At 35.6% G+C, this 19513-nt stretch overlaps 1 protein-coding gene across 1 annotated transcript; it reads left to right on the top strand.

The window, feature by feature from the left end:
• Positions 1–6950: 6950 nt before the first annotated feature.
• Positions 6951–16619, top strand: gfap (glial fibrillary acidic protein). The gene is made up of 9 exons (XM_079836177.1): positions 6951–7613; positions 11555–11615; positions 11702–11797; positions 12069–12230; positions 12880–13005; positions 13127–13347; positions 13427–13470; positions 14914–14999; positions 15407–16619. Exons 1-9 carry the CDS (start codon positions 7117–7119, stop codon positions 15446–15448), a joined length of 1335 nt encoding a protein of 444 aa, XP_079692303.1. The 5' UTR covers positions 6951–7116; the 3' UTR covers positions 15449–16619.
• Positions 16620–19513: the final 2894 nt, after the last annotated feature.

The following is a 19513-nucleotide window of genomic DNA, read 5'->3' as shown; positions in this document are numbered from 1 at the left end:
TATATACAAAAAATCTATTACTATTCAGGGATAAAGAACCTTATTCCTGCAGTTTTAAATTTAATATGTGCATTTTTAACACAATATATATTTTAATATGGCATTTCAGTCATTATTACCATTAATTGAATCATCCCAATATTGTGTGTGTTTGCATTGTGGTAGCACCATTAATACCTGCAGTATCAAATTTGATACACAATTTCCAACACGATTTACTTGTAATTTAACGATTCAATTATTAAGTAATTATGAATTATTTCAATTCAGAAAGTGTTAAATTAATTATATCAGGCGCAATCCAATATTATTTTTTACCTTAACAACTTGAGATTAGCCTTTATTTTCCTGCCGAAAGCGTCTGTCTTGATCCAATCGCAGTCGCCATTTTGAAAAGCTAAAAAAACACCCCTCTACTGCCTGCAGTACAGTGAAATTCCACAAGATGGCAGAATACACGTACCAAAATAGATACAATAGGTTTTCAAAGAAAGTATTGCTCTCACTGATTCAATATATGTCTTAGAAACTCGTGTATCAAATATGATACGTGCGGTTTTAAAGGGTTAATAACAAATAACCACTTTTGGTCAGTATACAATTAGCAAATTTGATCTTTAAAACTTTATTTGAAAACAAACTTTATCATGTCTAAAACAAGATCACGTTGGTTTCTTTGCAACAAATTATGAAGACCACAAACTTAGATAAAAAACCAAGAGTAAAAGTGCTCAACTAAAAGAAACAAAGAAACACAATTTCCATAAAACATCAACATCTAAACCTCTGTTAATTCTCAATAAGAGCTTTTGTAAAGTCAGTCTGGTTAGTAAGTGTTAAGCTGCATGGTAATGCTGTTTGTGGAGTTGTTTTCTCCTCTGCTGAGATCTTCAGAAATTCAATGTCTTTTATCTTCAGTTGATATCATCTAAGGCTGTGGCTGAAGTCAGTTGTAGTTCTTGTGTTTCTCTTTTCTTCAGTAAGTTTGCTTGTTAACAGGTGTTCATCTGAGCAGTGTTGATTTAACACTGGGGGTTTTGCTTAATTTAACATACATTTAGTTGTATTTTAGTTTGAAGCACAACAAATGTCTCTTGTCTTTTAAGCGGAGCACCTGGCTTGATTTTTTTTGGCAAAATATTCACTGTGCACTGGACTTGCTATTTGTTGTGTTAGGTATGATTGCCCCATCGTTTAAATTTGTAGGCTATTCCTCCGATTTATCTACACGCAGTACGATTCACAATCGACATGCACACACATAAACAAACATAAATGCGCACACACACGCATAGTTTGGCAGATTAGTGCAGTCTCAGAGTCTGGTTTTGGCTTTGTCTTGGCTGATGATCAGTCAGTGAAAACATCATTAGGATTCTGCTGTTCGCTCCTGCCTCATTACACTGGAGACATGAATCAGCTGTTTGACAATCCCAAACCTGAGAGACCAAGGAAACCAAGGAGAGATTGACTAACAAAAAATGAGAAGGAACTGAAGAGGGACCAACTGGACATTTCTATGCTTCTCGTACAGTAACTGACTTTCCTCTTTGAACTTTTCACCTCTCTTGGATGTTTAGTCTCAGACAGACATTCCCCCAGTTACCGGGGCTGAGGCAACCACAGTCACCCCTGCAGATATTTATTAGGGGATCGTAACAATGGCTCCTCCATGTTAGTCCGGACACTAAACACACCAAACAGCATTAATTACAGCTGGCCTCGTAGTAGGAACATAGTGTGATAAAAGGGTCATTCGTATTCTAGTCGCCCTGTCAAGTTAAACCAGCAAGTTCGTCGATAATTTAAGTGAGAATTCAAAAGAGTTTAATAAGCAGCACATTCAAATGCATGCGTTTATTGATGCAGACACATATTCAAGGCTTTATTTAATTTTTTACATCACATTTGAGTTCTAATGGTGAGTGATTGGTAATTGGTTGATTAATTGATACATTATATTTTTGGCATAACCAGGCTCTTTGTAAACTGGACAGAGATGTTCAGCCGCACAAGTCTTGATCGCAGCAGTAGATATTTTCGCCAGGTGTGCAGAACTCCTCACATGTACGGGACAGATAAGTAACTGGAAAAAAAGACATTCATGTTGTAAATGCATTATTTAAATTATATATAAACATTACTATTTTTAATACGTACTGTTGGCCTCAGTCCTGCAGAAGTTGGCAGTTGGAGGGCATTCAGTTCTGACCTTGCAGTTGTCATCCACACAGGTGAAGCACTGCAGGGAGTACACTGCACAGAGAATGAAAGAGACATGACCACAAACAGATCATGAGGTACTGTGGAAATGTAAAAGACCAGAAGAAAAGTTTGGGGACTTCATAGAAGAAGAAAATCATAGGGGAACCTTTATTATACCTATATAGCACCAATTTTGGTGCTTCAGTGATTCTTCAGCGGTTCTTCAGAGGTGCTATATAGCACCTTAGTCAAAGAACCGCTGAAGAACCACTGAAGCACCAAAATTGGTGCTATATAGGTATAATAAAGGTTCCCCTATGATTACGAGCCAAGAACCATTTTTGGTGCCATATAGAACTTTTTTTTTTTTTTTTAGAGTGTACTGTTGATGTTTCCTAACTATTTCAGTACAATTAGAACACAATCATCTCAGACAACATTTCCATCCTTATTTCACAGTATTGAATTCCAATCCTATCACCAGTATGATAAATCTCAGATAGACCCAATAAGCATCTTTTAATCAGCAGTTATAGAAGATAAACTCACCAGTGGTGCTGCAGACGAGCATCAGAACAAGAGCACAAACTAGAGCCTTCATGGTTTCAGCTTTAGCAAACTCCTTCTAAAGCCGTAATATAGGGATGTGGTGTCAGTGAGTGTATGGTAAACTGCAAGAGTGCTCCGTTTATATACTGCTTGCTAAATTGAAACCAGTTTTGCGGAGAGCACAGCATGATGGGTATGCGGCAGTACAGGATTTTTAGCATGCTGCAGTACAGGATTATTAAACACCTTGGGGCAAAAAATCTTTATTTATTGGCTCGACATTACAATAAACGTCTGATGCCTAAACTCAACATTTCCACAGATTGAAATTTGTAATCAATATATATGAAACATGAATAAATAATGAGAAACACTCTTAAAAACTCTCCTAAGATAATTGCCATATGTGTACTGCCACATCAATAAAGAGACACAAGAAACTGTCCTGGGGAGTTTGTTTCTTTTCTTCTTTGAGCCACATCTGTGAGATGAGGTGCTCTGTGTCACATACTGTACATATTTTCCTGGGGCAAAAAGTAGACGTGTCTTAATCACTGCAACAACAAAACATGACATTTAAACCATTTGAACATGTGAATTGTGTCTGGGATTTCAACTGCAGTTTGAAATGCTTACAAAAAGTACTAAAACTGAATTGAATTGCCTTTTAACCAAGTTGATAAAAGTTTGACATCTACATTATTTGATTTAACATTCAATATAATTATAATTATTCTTACAGTATTAAGCCAGCAGATTTGTAGCAGATCTTTAAAATAAAAAGTGTTTTAAAGGTCAGAGAGCAGAGAGTATTTCAGGTAAACAAGTTTGGCTTCTTGTAGGATTTAAGGCAAGATTATGGTAAAAAGATATCCTACAATTAATTACATTTCGACATGACAATTCTTAATGTTGCAGGGAAATGTGACATTACTCTCTTCTTTCCCCAAATGTGTCTTTTTTAAGTATATTTTAATATATCAAATCTTAAATATCTTAAAGATACTTATATTAATTTTTTTTTAATTATATATATATATATATATATATATATATATATATATATATATATATATATATATATAAAAATATATATAAAAATATATATATATATATATATATATAAATATATATATATATATATATATATATATATATATATATTTTTTTTTTATATATATATATATATATATATATATATATATATATATATATATATATATATATATATTAATATATATAAAATATATATATAATAATTTATATATATATATATATATATATATATATATATATATATATATTAATTTATATATATATATTTATATATATATTAATTTATATATATATTAATTTATATATATATTAATTTATATATATATTAATTTATATATATATTAATTTATATATATATTAATTTATATATATATTAATTTATATATATATATATATATTAATTTATATATATATATATATATATATTAATTTATATATATATATATATATATATTAATTTATATATATATATATATATATATATATTAATTTATATATATATATATTAATTTATATATATATATTAATATTATATTAATAATATTATATTGCCTATGGGCCCGTATTTATCAAGCGTCTGAGAATTATTCACAAGAACACTGCCATACTTTCAGTGAAGTGTACTAAATCTTACGTGTCAGTCTTAGAGTTGATTCAGGACACTTTGCTGTGCCACAAACGGGATTTTTGGATGATGTCATAGGCATGGACCAATCACTGAATAAATGTCCTTATATCAGAATATTCTCAGATAAATTCACATTGAATGGTGAAATTCCTAAGAGGAGTATACATTCAACACACATTTGACAATAAATCATTTCAAGACAATACATTATAATATACACATATGATTATACACGTTTCCACCATGTCTTAATTAAAAGTTTTAAACTGATGTGTTGTTAACTGACCTGCCTATATGGCCTAGATTTTTTGATATAATCAGCCACCATGGATTCCAAAAGAAAACCGAACTGGCGGGAGAAGAAGCGTTACTGCTTGCTGAATTAGTCAAACAATGGAAACGTTATAAAAGGAGCAAGTTCAGCCCAACATTATCCAGCACTGACGAAGATGATGCCTGCTCAGTTTGATTAAAGGGCCATATTGCAGGTTAGAGACCCCAGTGAGTCAATGTATAGAAAAATAAGGCTTTTGTAGTCGTTTTTGTGAGAAAATTTTACTTCCGCATCTAAAAATGCCAAATACGGAAGTGACGTAAAGAGAGGGAGAGCGGTGAATTTCAACGATAGGAAAACAATGGGTCGCAATGATAGTTCGAGACGCTGAGGACATTATAAATGTTTATTAATACTCATATGGTAGACCAAAGCCATACAATTATGACACACAATTAGGGACAGACCAGGATTAGACAGAACAACGATTAGAGTCAAACATTTCAAAAACATTCTTCCCTCTTCTAAAAAGATTTGCGCACGTCTCTGTCTCCTCAGTGCCATCACCAAGCCCCTACTGGCAACTCCTAACCTCTTCAGAGACCTCACGAGCTGTCTTTAATAACTGGGAGAGTAAGAGTGATTCTTAGCTTTAAGAAATTTGATAAATTGCTTTATACTTAAGTTTGAAAGTAGGAGTACATTTCATGAATTTTCAGCACTTAAGACTAAAATGGCACTTTGAGAAGCTGATAAATACGGGCCCTGTTCTTTAGATTAAGGGGACACAATTTCTCCACTGACACATCTTACCCCACGTTTCTTTATGTGATTTTAGACACCTTCCTAATCAACCAACCAACACCCACACATACCCAATATTCACTGGACCTGACCGTCCACCCATAACAATCCTGCGGTCTGCAGGCCATCGGTGTTGGCTGCTGATGAGCTCATCCCCTAGAAATCTGTTGTGGTGGATGTCGTTTTCTGTCTGGCTGTGCCTCGGTGCCACTGATACACTCCTCTACTATTTTGTAGACTGCTGACGAGGGCATAAGCCTAACCATTCATTAATACACTTCAGTAATACATAATGATGCCAAGCAAGTAAAGAGAGTCTTTGGTTCTTCTGACTGGACATTTCTTACATTTTTAATCAATTTAAATATATTTGATACTTTTTTTTAGCAAAATTTCCACGCTACATTTTTTTAACCATTTGTCAAGTGAGCTTTTCAAGGCAAGATTTCCAGTAAACTTCCTCGAGTTATCGTATGAAGACTTGAAATACAGCAGATGGGATGTATAGTAATTTCATGATGCTTTGATCATGTTGATTTATAAACTACCGGTATTATAGTATTAGCTTTTATTTATTTTTGTCATTTTCTGTTTTTTTATATTTCTATTTCTATTTCATTTATTTTTATTTCAGATTTGTAATTTTAGTACTTCAAGTTTAGTACTTCAAAACATATTTACTTCAGTTAGTTGCAAAGGGAACGTTTTTTATCTAATATTTATATTTGATTTGATTTGATTTTTTTTTCCTTTTTAGGAAAAATATTTTTTATTAATAGTATTAGTTTTAGATAACAATGACAATAGTGGTTTTGACAGTGCTATTTTCTGGAGCTTGACATCCCCATGTCTCTATTTACATTGTATGGCCTAGAGCAGCTCAGGCATTTTTTCAAAATATCTTCTTTCATGTTCCACAGATAACAGTAAGTCATACAGGTTTGGAACGACATGAGAATGGTGACAGAATGTTGGGTAAACAGTCCTTTTTATACAGTGTGAGTTCACTTTAGTCAAATCCTCTGAACACTTGATTTTTTTCTGGTAAACAGATATGAATCAGTGGTGCTGAAAAGTGTGTGTGATGTTCCAAATTCAGCACAAAAGAGAGCGGTAGACTCTTTTTTATAATGGAGAATTACGTAATCACCCCAGTGTTCTGTGACATCATTAAAATCCCTCTTGGAACGGCAGAAAAACTGTGACCGAGAAGGAGAGGAACTCCAAATTAACCCAGAAGAGGTACAAAGCAGCACTTTATTATGGGGAGAGAGAGAATTGAAATGGCAGTCAAATATCAGTGCCATTACAGTCTGTCTCCGTCTGTATGTGTTCCAGCAGTGGCATGAATAGGATTTTCTCTGACTGACTGTGTCTCCTCCCCACACACGGTGCACCCCACACCAGAGAGACAGACAGAATAGAGTGAAAAGAGGCAGTCAGGAGACTGGGTGGACAAGCACAAACAATTCCGGGCTCACATACACACCCCCCCTGGCCTTTGCCCTCCCCATTGGACCCCCTCTTTCTCCCCCGCCTTCTCTATAAAAACCCAAAGTTCACCCACACTCGATCTCACTCGATTTCATTTTCCCCTGCCATGGAACCCCAGCGTGCTTTCTCATCCTACCGAAAGCGATTCGGGACACTGGGCGGCTCCCCGTCCGTGGGGATCACCAGCCGCCTCAGCACGGGCCGCCTGTCCCACCACAGCAGCCCGCGCCACCTCACCTCCAGCCCAGCCACCATGTCCACCTCACGCTTGTCTCTGGGTGGGGAGCGGCTGGACTTCTCGGCGGACTCCCTGCTGAAGGCCCAGTACCGGGAGACGCGCACCAATGAGAAGGTGGAGATGATGGGGCTGAACGACCGCTTCGCCAGCTACATCGAAAAAGTGCGCTTCTTGGAGCAGCAGAACAAGATGCTGGTGGCAGAACTGAACCAGCTGAGGGGGAAGGAGCCAAGCCGTCTGGGGGACATCTACCAGGAGGAGCTGAGGGAGCTCCGCAGACAGGTGGACGGCCTCAACGCTGGGAAAGCCAGAATGGAGATAGAAAGAGACAACCTGGCCTCAGACCTGGCCACTCTGAAACACAGGTAAGGGCAGATGTGTTATGCCCATTCAAAGTGATCTCCCAGAGTTTTAAGCAAAGTGGATTTTGAATGCAATAAAATAAAATACATATTTTATATCTTGCACCTTTTTTGTCTAAAACATGGGTTTTCGGACTAGGGTCAAGGGGTCTGCAGAAATTAAATACTAAATGTATTTTAACAGTAAGACTAACAAAAGTATTAGGTGAAATAAAAAATTATACAGTAGATAAATATTTTTCACAAATATTTGAAAATATATTAAATAATAATAATAAGTATAGATAGAACATTTTAAGACAAAAATTTATTTCACACCGTTTTTACAAAAATTTTAAACTAAAAGAAATATTTTACACTAAAAAAAATGGTGCTATATGGCACTAAAAGTGATTCTTGGCTCGTAATCATAGGGGAACCTCTTTAAGTGCTGTATAGGACCAATCTTGGTGCTTCAGTGGTTCCTCAGCGGTTCTCCACCGGTTCTTTGGCTGAGGTGCTATATAGCACCGCTACCATATACAGAACATGTTAAGATATGGTGCTATATGGCACCAAAAGTGGTTCCCCTATGATTACGAGCCAAAAACCACTTTTAGTGCCATACAGCACATTTTTTAGAGTGTATATATAGTTATAAAAATACATATAATTTTGTAAAAGCAGTATATTTTTTCCCAATATAATATATATATATGAGTGAAATTATGTAAATTAATATAAAAATTTAAGGAATAATGTTTTTTAAACATTTCAAAATGTTACAAAATTCCATCTTAAAGGTAACTTCTGATTATGCCAGTTGTCTTTTGACATTACCTTCACATTAATGCCATTGGCAGACACTTTAAAGCAATACAATTAATCAGCTCCTTCATCATTTCACTTTCAAAAATGAAAAGAAACCCAGTGAAGAACCCCTGGAACCTTGATTTACTGGTGTTGTGATGAAAACAATTGACAACATCACTCTAACCACCTTGCCAAAGTAAATTACCTAAAAGGGGTGTACTTGTGTACAAGTAAATGTGTCTGGTGGGGCACACATTCCAGGACATACCAAGAAGAACGCTAAGAGCAACATGAGAACATTTTTACAAAAAAGATCAAAAGCCCTGTCAAAGAAAGCGCCATCTATTAACATTCCCTTCAGAATAGCTGTCTTATGGGTAGAGAATATATTAGGATTAAACAACTGCAGCATCTTAGGCATTTTCCGCATCAGTACTACACTGCCAAAACTACAATGTTACTTGTGAATTAATAGCAGCCAACCCCATTTTCAATGAGAGGCTCTCCATTTCTCACTCTCATTCAATCCCACACTGCCTCTCTTTTCAAACCTCTCTTTTTAAAGCCTGATACACTGAGTGCTCTGGGGGCAGGGAGGGGCAGAAACTCAGCTTCTACAAAGGCTGAACACACCCAGTGCAGATACCCTGTTGTTAGGTATGAGAAAGAAGAACCACATTTTTTTTAAAGTAAATTCCAAACCTTCACATTTAAACTCGTTGGAATCAATGACGACTTAAAAAAAGTTCAAACATTTATAAGAATCTTATAAAATAGAACTGACCGGGGAATGTATCACTTCGCCACCTTGGAATTATAAGGTTCTATCTGCATTCTGACTGGTTTGGAGATATTGAGCTTTAAAGTTTTTTGCATTCCATTTGACCGTGTAGAAAGAACCTTTTTATTTTCTAAATAAAAAGTTCCAAAAAACTTAAAAAACAACATCAAATAATGTAAAGAAGTTGTCACAGAATAAGAATATGTGAATAACTCAATTTTGACAAAAATGTTAGATAGAACCTTATAATTCCAAGAGGACGACTTGTAATTCTCTGTTAATATTTCATGAAACATCAGTAACAGTGATGCAATATATCATTTTATTTATGGTAGCAACTAAAAAGTAAAGTTGCATTAGGACTGAGCTATGCGTCTGAATTCAAGCTGATCATTTTGATGCAGATATTTATTTGTATGTTCAAACTATTTATTTGGAATTGTTTGCATTGATGTATATTGGACTGCTTGTGTCAGGTAGCTGCTCAGTTTAGAAGTATATGAAAGGGCGTGCATGTACTCCACCCCGTGGGAAAGAGCGACTGTTGCAGTGTGTGTGTGTGTGTGTGTGTGTGTGTGTGTGTGTGTGTGTGTGTGTGTGTGTGTGTGTGTGTGTGTGTGTGTGTGTGTGTGTGTGTGTGTGTGTGTGTGTGTGTGTGTGTGTGTGTGTGTGTGTGTGTGTGTGTGAACAGTTAATGATGCATGAGTGATCCACTGAACCCTGTCCTGCCCCCTCCTGCACATCTCACCACACCATGACATGTCACCTCCACTGAGAGCCTTTCATTATAGCTGTCATGACTGATTTATCATAAAGAACTATTTAGGACTATTTGGGGAAATTACATTCATGTCATCACAGATAACAGATATGTTTTATTTATTGTTGTTATGGGATTCTGTTAGCCAGGGCTGTAACCATTATATACGTCATATATATATACATACACACACACACACACACACACACACACACACACACACACACACACACACACACATATACATATATATATATATATATATATATATATATATATATATATATATATATATATATATATATATATATATATATATATATATACACACACACTATACCATTCAAAAGTTTTTTTAATGAAGATTCATATTTTTTTGTTTACTTAAAAAATGAAATATAATGAATAAGCCTTCTGCTGGATTACAGAAGAATAGGACACAGGAGAAAAAGTTAAACAATCTTATTTTAGCAATAAAAAAAACCCAAAATAAATAAACGCTAAATATTTTGCTTATTATTAGTAGGCTATGCTTTAAGGTCAAAAGCGAAGCCATTGGTTATTAACGTGAGAGTAAATACATAAAGTATTTGTGTAATTTACATTTATTAATTTAGCAGACTCTGTTATCCAAAGCGACAATCTGAGGAATACAGGAAGCGATCTGTCATGTTTTGGACATTGCTTAGAGTAGGCCTAGCATAAGCTAGAATAGGAAGTGAATAGAGGAAAATTGAGGGAGTTAAGATGAGGTTAAGTGCTCACGGAATGTGTTCATTCTTTTAAATGTTGTCAGAGATTCTGCATTCCGTTCCAGAGAACGAAAATGTTCTGGAGTGATTTCGTGCCTCTCTGTGTGGTCGCTCCTTAGCTGAGCGAAGGCTTCTGGTGGGGATGTAGACTAGTTAGTATGGTGGATCTGTAAGCAAGCGTCAACGCCTTGAACTTGATGCGAGTAGCGAGTGGTGGTGGCCAGTGCAGAGAGATGAAGAGAGGTGTGACCAGGGCCGTCGTTTGGGCTCATTGAAGACAAGGCGTGCTGCTGCGTTCTGGATCATTTGAAGCGTTTTGATTGCACACGATGGAAGTCCAGCCAGTGCATTGCAGTAGTCAAGCCTAGAGATGACCAGGGCCTGGGCGAGAAGCTTCGTTGCATGCTCTGTTAGGAATGGTCTGATCTTCCTGATGTTGTGCCGCGCGAACCTGCATGACCGAGCTGCCTTTGAAATGTGGTCTTTGAAGGACAGCTGGTCAGGTCTGCAGGAGATGAGAGAGTGATTCCTTTTCTTGAATTTAATCGGCTGAGCAGTGTTCTAATAGTGCATAATGCTTCTTAAGTGAAGGCTTCAAAAAAGTAAATAAACGTCATATTTTTTTAGAACCAACCCAACCTTTCTAAATATATATATATAAAGAAGAAAAAAAAAACTTTTTAAGAGGGAAAATAAGAAAATACACCACCAGTATCAATTTGGGTCTCTGGGGGTTGTTTTGGTCGCAAATCTTGAATATGTGGTTACAGTTATTTGTTGAACTTAAGATAGAATCCTTTTTAGGTTGTGAGAAAGTTCACTTTAGGAATGGTAATTGTTTTTTTTATCCGTCTTCCAGACTTCAAGATGAAACTGCCCTGCGGCAAGATGCAGAAAATAACCTCAACACCTTCAGACAAGTAAGGGACACTCTATTCCTGTCTCATTCATGCATATCAAGAATAAGTTTGCATATTGCTGTCATTAATTTCACTTTTGATTCCAGGAAGTGGATGAAGCGGCTCTGAACCGTATACAGCTGGAAAGGAAGATTGATGCTCTGCAGGATGAGATCAACTTCCTGAAGAAGGTCCATGAGGAGGTGTGTTGTATCTCCTCGCCTCGCTACTTCCATTTGTTCAGTTCTTCCCTGTCTCTATAGATTTTTCTCCACCTGGCATATCTGTCTCAAATCTGTTCATTTAATCTGGCTATTTATAACTATAATGGATTCTGATGACTGCCTGAACAAACAGATTTGCAAAATGACAGTGTGGACACAAGATCAGATGTGATTGGACACTGTGCTGTAACCATTATATTCACATGGAAACTTCTCTAATGCTTTCTACACTCTTTCTTCATCTGTGTAGGAGATGAGGGAGTTGCATGAGCAGCTGATGGCCCAACAGATTCATGTGGATCTGGATGTGTCTAAACCAGACTTAACCACTGCCCTGAAGGATATCAGAGCTCAGTTTGAGTCCATGGCCACCTCCAATATGCAGGAGACTGAGGAGTGGTATCGCTCAAAGGTTACATGAACACACACACACACACACACACGCACACGCATTCTCCTCGGTGGATATTCTCCTTTAGAAGAACATTTTATTTATAATATAAAAATAAAATATAATAATTAGAAATATAAACAAATACATTATAATTAATATTATAAAATTACCCATAACTGTAAAAAGGATTTTTCAAAGATTATTGGAATGCATTTTACAAGAAAATACTATTTCAATGTCATGTTTAATTCAATGTGTTACTTGTTATTTTCTTCTTTGTAATTAATTGTGAAATTTACTAGCAGTGTGAAAATTGTTTCTACGTCCAATTTTTTTGTAGTAGGTCATTCGTGGAAACGATTTAAAAAAAAAATTGTGAGAATTAATTCTTATTCATGGCCACGAAAAAGTGATCAGTTGACTTAACTTTTAAAAAGTGAGGAAACACGTTGGCTTTAAATTATTAAGTAAATAAACTTCACGCGTAACTGAATAAATTAAGTTACGGGAACTTGACAATTCCACATAACATATTTTTTTCAATTACGCATGTTTTATTTACTGAAACATTTTAAGGCAATGGGTTTTCTCACTTTTTTTAAAGTGTATTTTAGGGTTTTACTATTAATAAATAAATACTTAAAAAATGTATTATGTATTTTATTAGTTTACTGATCTGACTGATGCAGCCAATCGGAACGGAGAGGCTCTGAGACAAGCTAAGCAGGAGGCCAATGAGTATCGTCGGCAGATTCAGGGCCTGACCTGTGACCTGGAATCTCTTCGTGGGTCTGTAAGTATTTCATTTCACCGGTCACCAAACTTATTAAGAACAACAAAACTTTCACTCATGACTGTTGAACTCAGTACTTGACAGCAGAGAAATCACGGACAAAATACACACTGTCTTTAAGAACGAGTCCATGGAGCGTCAGCTGCGAGAGATGGAGGAACGTTTCGCCATAGAGACGGCCGGTTACCAAGACACTGTGGCTCGTCTGGAGGATGAGATCCAGATGCTGAAGGAGGAGATGGCCAGACACCTGCAGGAGTATCAGGACCTACTCAATGTAAAACTGGCCCTGGACATTGAAATTGCCACCTACAGGAAGCTGCTCGAAGGAGAAGAAAGCAGGTGATGAGAGAATGGCACGAACCACATTGACTAAATTCATTCAAATATGATTCAATTTATAATCTCCCACCTCTTCTAGGATCACTGTTCCGGTGCAGAACTTCACCAACTTACAGTTTAGAGGTGAGTAATTCATTATCCAGTTGGGTCATTCTTCATTTGTGGTGGCAAGTAGTGTCCCTCTACTTTACAACAGTTGAAATAAACTTTAAATACCAATTAATTGTAAAATATTTTCATGTTTGTTATTCTGTAGAATAAACACAATTTGTGCACTATTAAATGTTACATTTAAAAAAAAAATACATATTTAATTGAGTTTGAATGATACAAAATATGCATGTTCCCGCCATACCTCAGAGAGGTATCATGGAACGTAATTGCAACAATACAACTTTTTTAACACAAATAAAGTGGTTATGTTGTGAATATAGATTTTATTTAACATGTATAATTGTATTAAATAGTTAAAAAAAATACATATTTTGTAATATCTAAGAAAATAGTAGCATCCCCCAAATTCATGTCTATGGTGTTACAGCAATGGATGTTGTCCCTTTAAGAAAAGGGGGAAATCTATTTGGACTACTTTATGTGTGTAAAGGTCATTGCAGGTTGTTGGTCACGTTGATCTGAGGGGTGCATGGTGAGAACATTCTTTCTTATTATTTTTCTTAAAATTGGCTAAATTTCTGACAATTTCACGTGTCACACTTTATTAGTGTCTGTGGTGTTACATGGTAGATTTTACATATTTTAATCAAATTATTAATCAAATTTTGATAAATGCATACTTATTAATATTTCCAAAATGTCCCCTGACCTTGAAATCATCATGATGGCAGCCTCCATTTTAGAAAATTCTGTATTTAGGCTAATTTGTCTGTAGAGACTCTATAGTAACTCCACAAACCTTTTATGCAATATTATGTCTTTGGTGTTACTTCAAAATGTAGGCATATCTGAAATTTCTTTCCTTCAGAGCCATTTAATCTTACAATTTAATGTTTTTAGACTGTAAAGTGGTTTTAATCTTTTCGAATAAAGACTATAAAGGAAGCACAGACCATTTTCCTGCCTTGTTCGATGTATATACAACAATTTTTTTTTAAATAAACAATTATTTGGCAAAAATAGGGGCCAAGATGAACAATTAAACATTTCTTTAAAAAAAAATGAAATTTTGTAATTAGAGTCCTTAAAGTTATTTATTTATTTATTATTTATTACCTAGCTGCATATCCCTGCTCATTTTAGAACAAACCTAAATTTAACTTCAAATATTGGTAACACCATAGACACAAGTGGTCGTTTCACCAGTGTTTGATTAAAATTATTTAAAAATCAAAATGTTATTAAGCTTCAATTTTAACGGTTATAGCATATAAAACGAATTTTAAATGCATAGCATTACATTTTATTAAAAGAAAACAAACAAGCATTTTTACAATTTCTGCCTCTCATTTGCCACCCCAATTTGAAGAATGACCCAGTTGTTGATTACAGCTTGATTTAAATGACTCCATTAAATTATTTGTGTGTGTGTGTATGTGTGTGTGTTGCTAGACACCAGCATGGACACTAAGCTGACTCCTGAGGCACATGTGAAGAGGAGCATAGTTGTGAGAACTGTTGAGACACGTGACGGGGAGGTAAACACTAGGGGGCGCTGTTCATCAACCTTTAAAAATACCCATTTAAAGTTTTTAATATCCACTTCACATGAATGCACGGAATCATCAGCAGATTCTCTATATCCAACAGTCTCTCTCACAGCAGAATAAAATAATTGATTATTTTGTTCATTTATTGATTCACTCGTTCGTTCGTTCTTTCTTTCATACATTGCAATAGGCCAGAGGTACCCAAAATGTTCACTATGAAAAGCCAAAAATTCAATTTGATTGAGGGTCATGGGCCAAAAGTAAATGTTGTGTTATTTCCATTTATGTTAAAGTTCACAATAACACAAAATACAATAACATTTATTACTTTTTTATTTATTTTGCTGTGTTTTCTGTTTCGGCTAAAACTAACTTGTGCTATCTCTCTTTCACAGATCATTAAAGAGTCCACTACGGAGAGGAAGGATTTGCCGTAATCAGTCTCAGACACTGGATCGGCTGCAACTGAAGAGCTCCTTCACTAATAATATGATCAAATATGTGATTTCTTGCCAACTTTCCCCACTTTTTTTCTCCTAGTGTATATAGTTCCTGGGAACTATATTCAATTGCATTAGCAACAATAAGCGATACGCAACTATGTTTGGATCTGTTTCAATTCCTGGGCTTTTCTCTTAACAGTATCTGTCTGTCACTTTTGTGGCGAAGAGTATTAGCATGACAGTAGACTAGATTTCGCCGATTGTGCCATAAAAAGTTATGTTTGGAAAGATGAAAGTAGAAAGTAGAAGAACAAGATGTTGCTAGTGGTCAGAGCGGGTACACAAGGATTAGTTTTTTTTTGTTTGTTCGTTTGTTTTAGCACAAACTGTAGAGATTTCCTTCTGAAATGTATTGTAGTTTTTAAGAATTATGTACTAGATGAAGAAGAGCAGGTTCGGAACCGGTAGTTTGTGAATCTGAATGGTCAGTGTTAAAGTAAGGCAGAAGGGAACTATAACAGCAAGAGCTTTGTGAGAGTTTTAAAGGGATGATGGATGATTTTGTCAGCGGTGCTATGAACATTTTCCTTCTTCACTGTGTATGCACAATGTTTTTACACAGTAGCTAACTCATCTTTTTGGACCCAGGTTAAAATGCTTTAAATTGCTTGTTGACTTGATTGATAGAAAACATCTTACTTAACTCATTATAAACATCTGACATAGTGTTACCCATCATATGCAAAGCATTAATTAATTTACTTTTTTTATCTTTTATCTACTGATGCCTTTTTTATTGTTTTAAGATGCAGCCATATTTACCATTACTCAAATATTTTGCGAGCAAAATCCAGCCATTCCAATAGGATCAGGAGTTTTGCACGAGGGCGAAAAAGTTCCCCATGCAGATTACATTCATGTTTGTGAATTGACCAACAAAAAAAAGCTGCTTGGTCTGAAAGTCACCTTGACAGTGGACCTTTTTGCATGCAAAATTTTGCTAATGTGACCACACCTTTTCTGTGACATAATACTGCCAAGTAACACTGAACTATGTTTTCAACCGAGGGGGGCTAACTTTCACACTACTCTCGTATACTGAATTGGACGTCAGTGTATTGTTGTGGCTAACGTTAATAGTAATAAAATATAATTTTTATTCAGTAGTGTCTGTGTCTGCTTATAGAAAAGGACTTCTCAACAAAACAGTGACAACATTGCAGCGGATGCATTATGAGTGTTTAATAATGACTTAAGTCAACGAAATAGGAAGTGACAGACGTGATCTGTCATATGTGAACATGTCAAGGGGGCAGAAGGTTTGAGTGACAGGTGTGTGTGACAGGGTCACTGACAGAGTGCGGATCCCACGCTTGGTTAGAGGGGATTACATGTCTTTGTCCGGGTAAGTTGTCAGAGCACAGATAAGATACTGTAGAACTAGGTTTGCTTTTATTTAAGGTTTCGATGCCCTGGATATCAAGATAATGAATCCTTCCCGGATAGAGGAGGTATAATGAAATTCAAAGCCAAAGAACATTCTCAACCTGAAATCATTTCACAGGTTCTTCTTAAAGTGAAATATCTCACCTACAAGTACATAACAGCATCTTATTTGGGGACCATATAAAGTGACATACTCATTCTGGTTCTACAAAAGGCAGCATGATGTCTATAATATTCAATATTCACCGGCAGAAGTAAGAATTTATATTATAAACAGCACTTATTTCATTACTTGAAATCTCAGTGAATAATTTCGGGGTCAAATGATTCTCAATGATGTTAAAATCAAAGCAGTGAGATTAAAATGCATAAAATATAGCTGACAGCATTCTGAACAAAAATGGTCTTTTAACTCATTAACGTTTTGCATTTTCTTTGTTGTCAAATTGCATTGGGTAGGCTAACTTATGCAATTTCATTGCATTCCCTTACGAAAAAGAAGTTCAAGTGTGCTATTAGTATACTTTTATAAACTAAAAAAATCAGATTCAGGATACTTTTTGTGTAGGCTACTTCTCAGAAATATAACCTACTAAAAATTACACTTAAGTATACTTGACTTACACTGATAGAAAAGTCGAAGTATATTTGGCCAACACTTGTAGCTACTCAATCTTTGGATCAAAATATACTTAAAAGTATAATTAAGTATTCAAAATATACTTGTCTTTTATCTTTTGTTTGACTAGCCTATAAAATACTTATTTACTTTTTTAGTTTTACGTATGTCTTATAAACTTACATTGTTTGAAAACATTGATTTATAAAGAAAATGTTCCTAATTCTGAGTATCTGTATTATATATATTTTTGTGTAGGCCAGTCCACTGGTAGTGTACATAGGAATTTACTTCAAATCTACTTTACTCTTTCCCCGCCATTGATGGACTATCCATGTTTTCACTGTTATACCGTAGGGGGCACGATTACGCATCTTCTAGTACAGAATCTCTGGATCAAAGCACAGGTGAAGAACAAGCAGAAAGATTGCTTACGCAAATGTAAAAATAGCTCCATAATCACACATTAAACAACATGTAGTGCAAATCTGCCTAATGTTACAGAATGAAATGTCGACCCAAGAGATATAGGACTGTGAAACTTTTGGGGGGTTGATGGACTCAATCTACTCAGTCTATGTTTTAAAAATCATTCTGAATCCGATCCCAACATAGTCTGATAAAAATGCGATTGTCGAAGCTTTTTGTTTAAAATGTAGCTTTTTTTTAATGAAAATTACCCACATTTATGTGTTGATTAAAAAGGATGTATGAAAAATGGAAAGAGTTAAAGTACAGTTGAAGGTATATTTCAAGTAGGTCTATAAAAAAATATACTTAAAGTGCAAAAATAATATATAAATAGTAAACTATAAGTACGATGTTGTGTTCACTTAAAGAAAACTAGTTATAAAATTGTAATGGAACTGCTCTGAGACAGAAGATTGAGAATCCAAACGCAGCTTTATTAAAGGATAATCCACAATCGTAGTCAAAAACAGGCAAAAGGTCGTACACAGGCAAGCAGTCCAAACAGGCAAACAAGGCAGGAGAGACAGGGAAAAGGGTAATCCACAGAACAGGCAAGTAATCCAAGACCAAGAGACAAGAAACCAGGGAGAATGCTCCGAAATGCAGTTGTTACACGAAACAAGACTTCGCCAGACATGATAGACTAGGCTTAGCCTATATAGGGTGAAGTGAACAAGGTAATGAAACACAGGTGGATGTAATCAGTGATGATGAGGAGCAGTGAGTTATGTTCTGCATCCCAATTCGCCTACTTATACTACGTCCTAAAAGTGTGTACTCTTTTTGTGAAGAAAAAGTACATACTTTTGAGTGTGCAGCAGAAGAGTGCAAGCTTTGGGACATACTTCGTCATCTTTAACAGACTCCGTTGCTTAGTTATGTGCATTTACGTGTGTCCCGTCACCGTTTAAATGTCACATTTTAAATCCTCCACATTCAATTTAATTTCCTACCGTATTGGAGAGAAATGTAGTAAGTTAGCACGTTGATCTGCCATTCGTGGGTCTTTAATGCAGAGACTCCTCTCATGTGTTTGCAAAGTTAATGGCCAAACGTATCATTACAAAAGTGCACAATGCTGCTGCAGGTGAAATATAATGTGGCTAACATTGAATAAATATATTTTTGTCAGGTTAAATACTGCTCACTCAAACCCCTTTATCTAATCCTCTCAGTCTCGCGTAACCGTCATGTTTGTATTTTTTTTTAACACTTTTTTTATCTGCGTTTGTAGTTCTAATCGAATCCTCGTCCATCTCGCAATGGGTTGTGGGCAATATCAGAGTGCGCATCGATCTGCACAACCAGGAATCTTTGGAATACTCTTTTCAACATACTACGATTTGGGACATACTAATTTTTTTTTTCCGAATACTATTTAGTACGGATAGTATGCGAATTGGGATGCAGTGATTGAAATAGTTTGTGATGGAGTGAAAGTCCGGGGTGGAGTGCCCTCTGGTGGTAACCACGGGCACTCACACTGATGAATTGTGAGCGTGAGCCAGAAAAAAACTAAATAA

The sequence above is a fragment of the Gobio gobio genome (assembly GCF_949357685.1).
Source record: "Gobio gobio genome assembly, chromosome: 1".
Classification (NCBI taxonomy): Eukaryota; Metazoa; Chordata; class Actinopteri; order Cypriniformes; family Gobionidae; genus Gobio; species Gobio gobio.
Note: the sequence above shows the minus strand (reverse complement) of the source record. Positions and strands in the feature narration are given on the sequence as shown.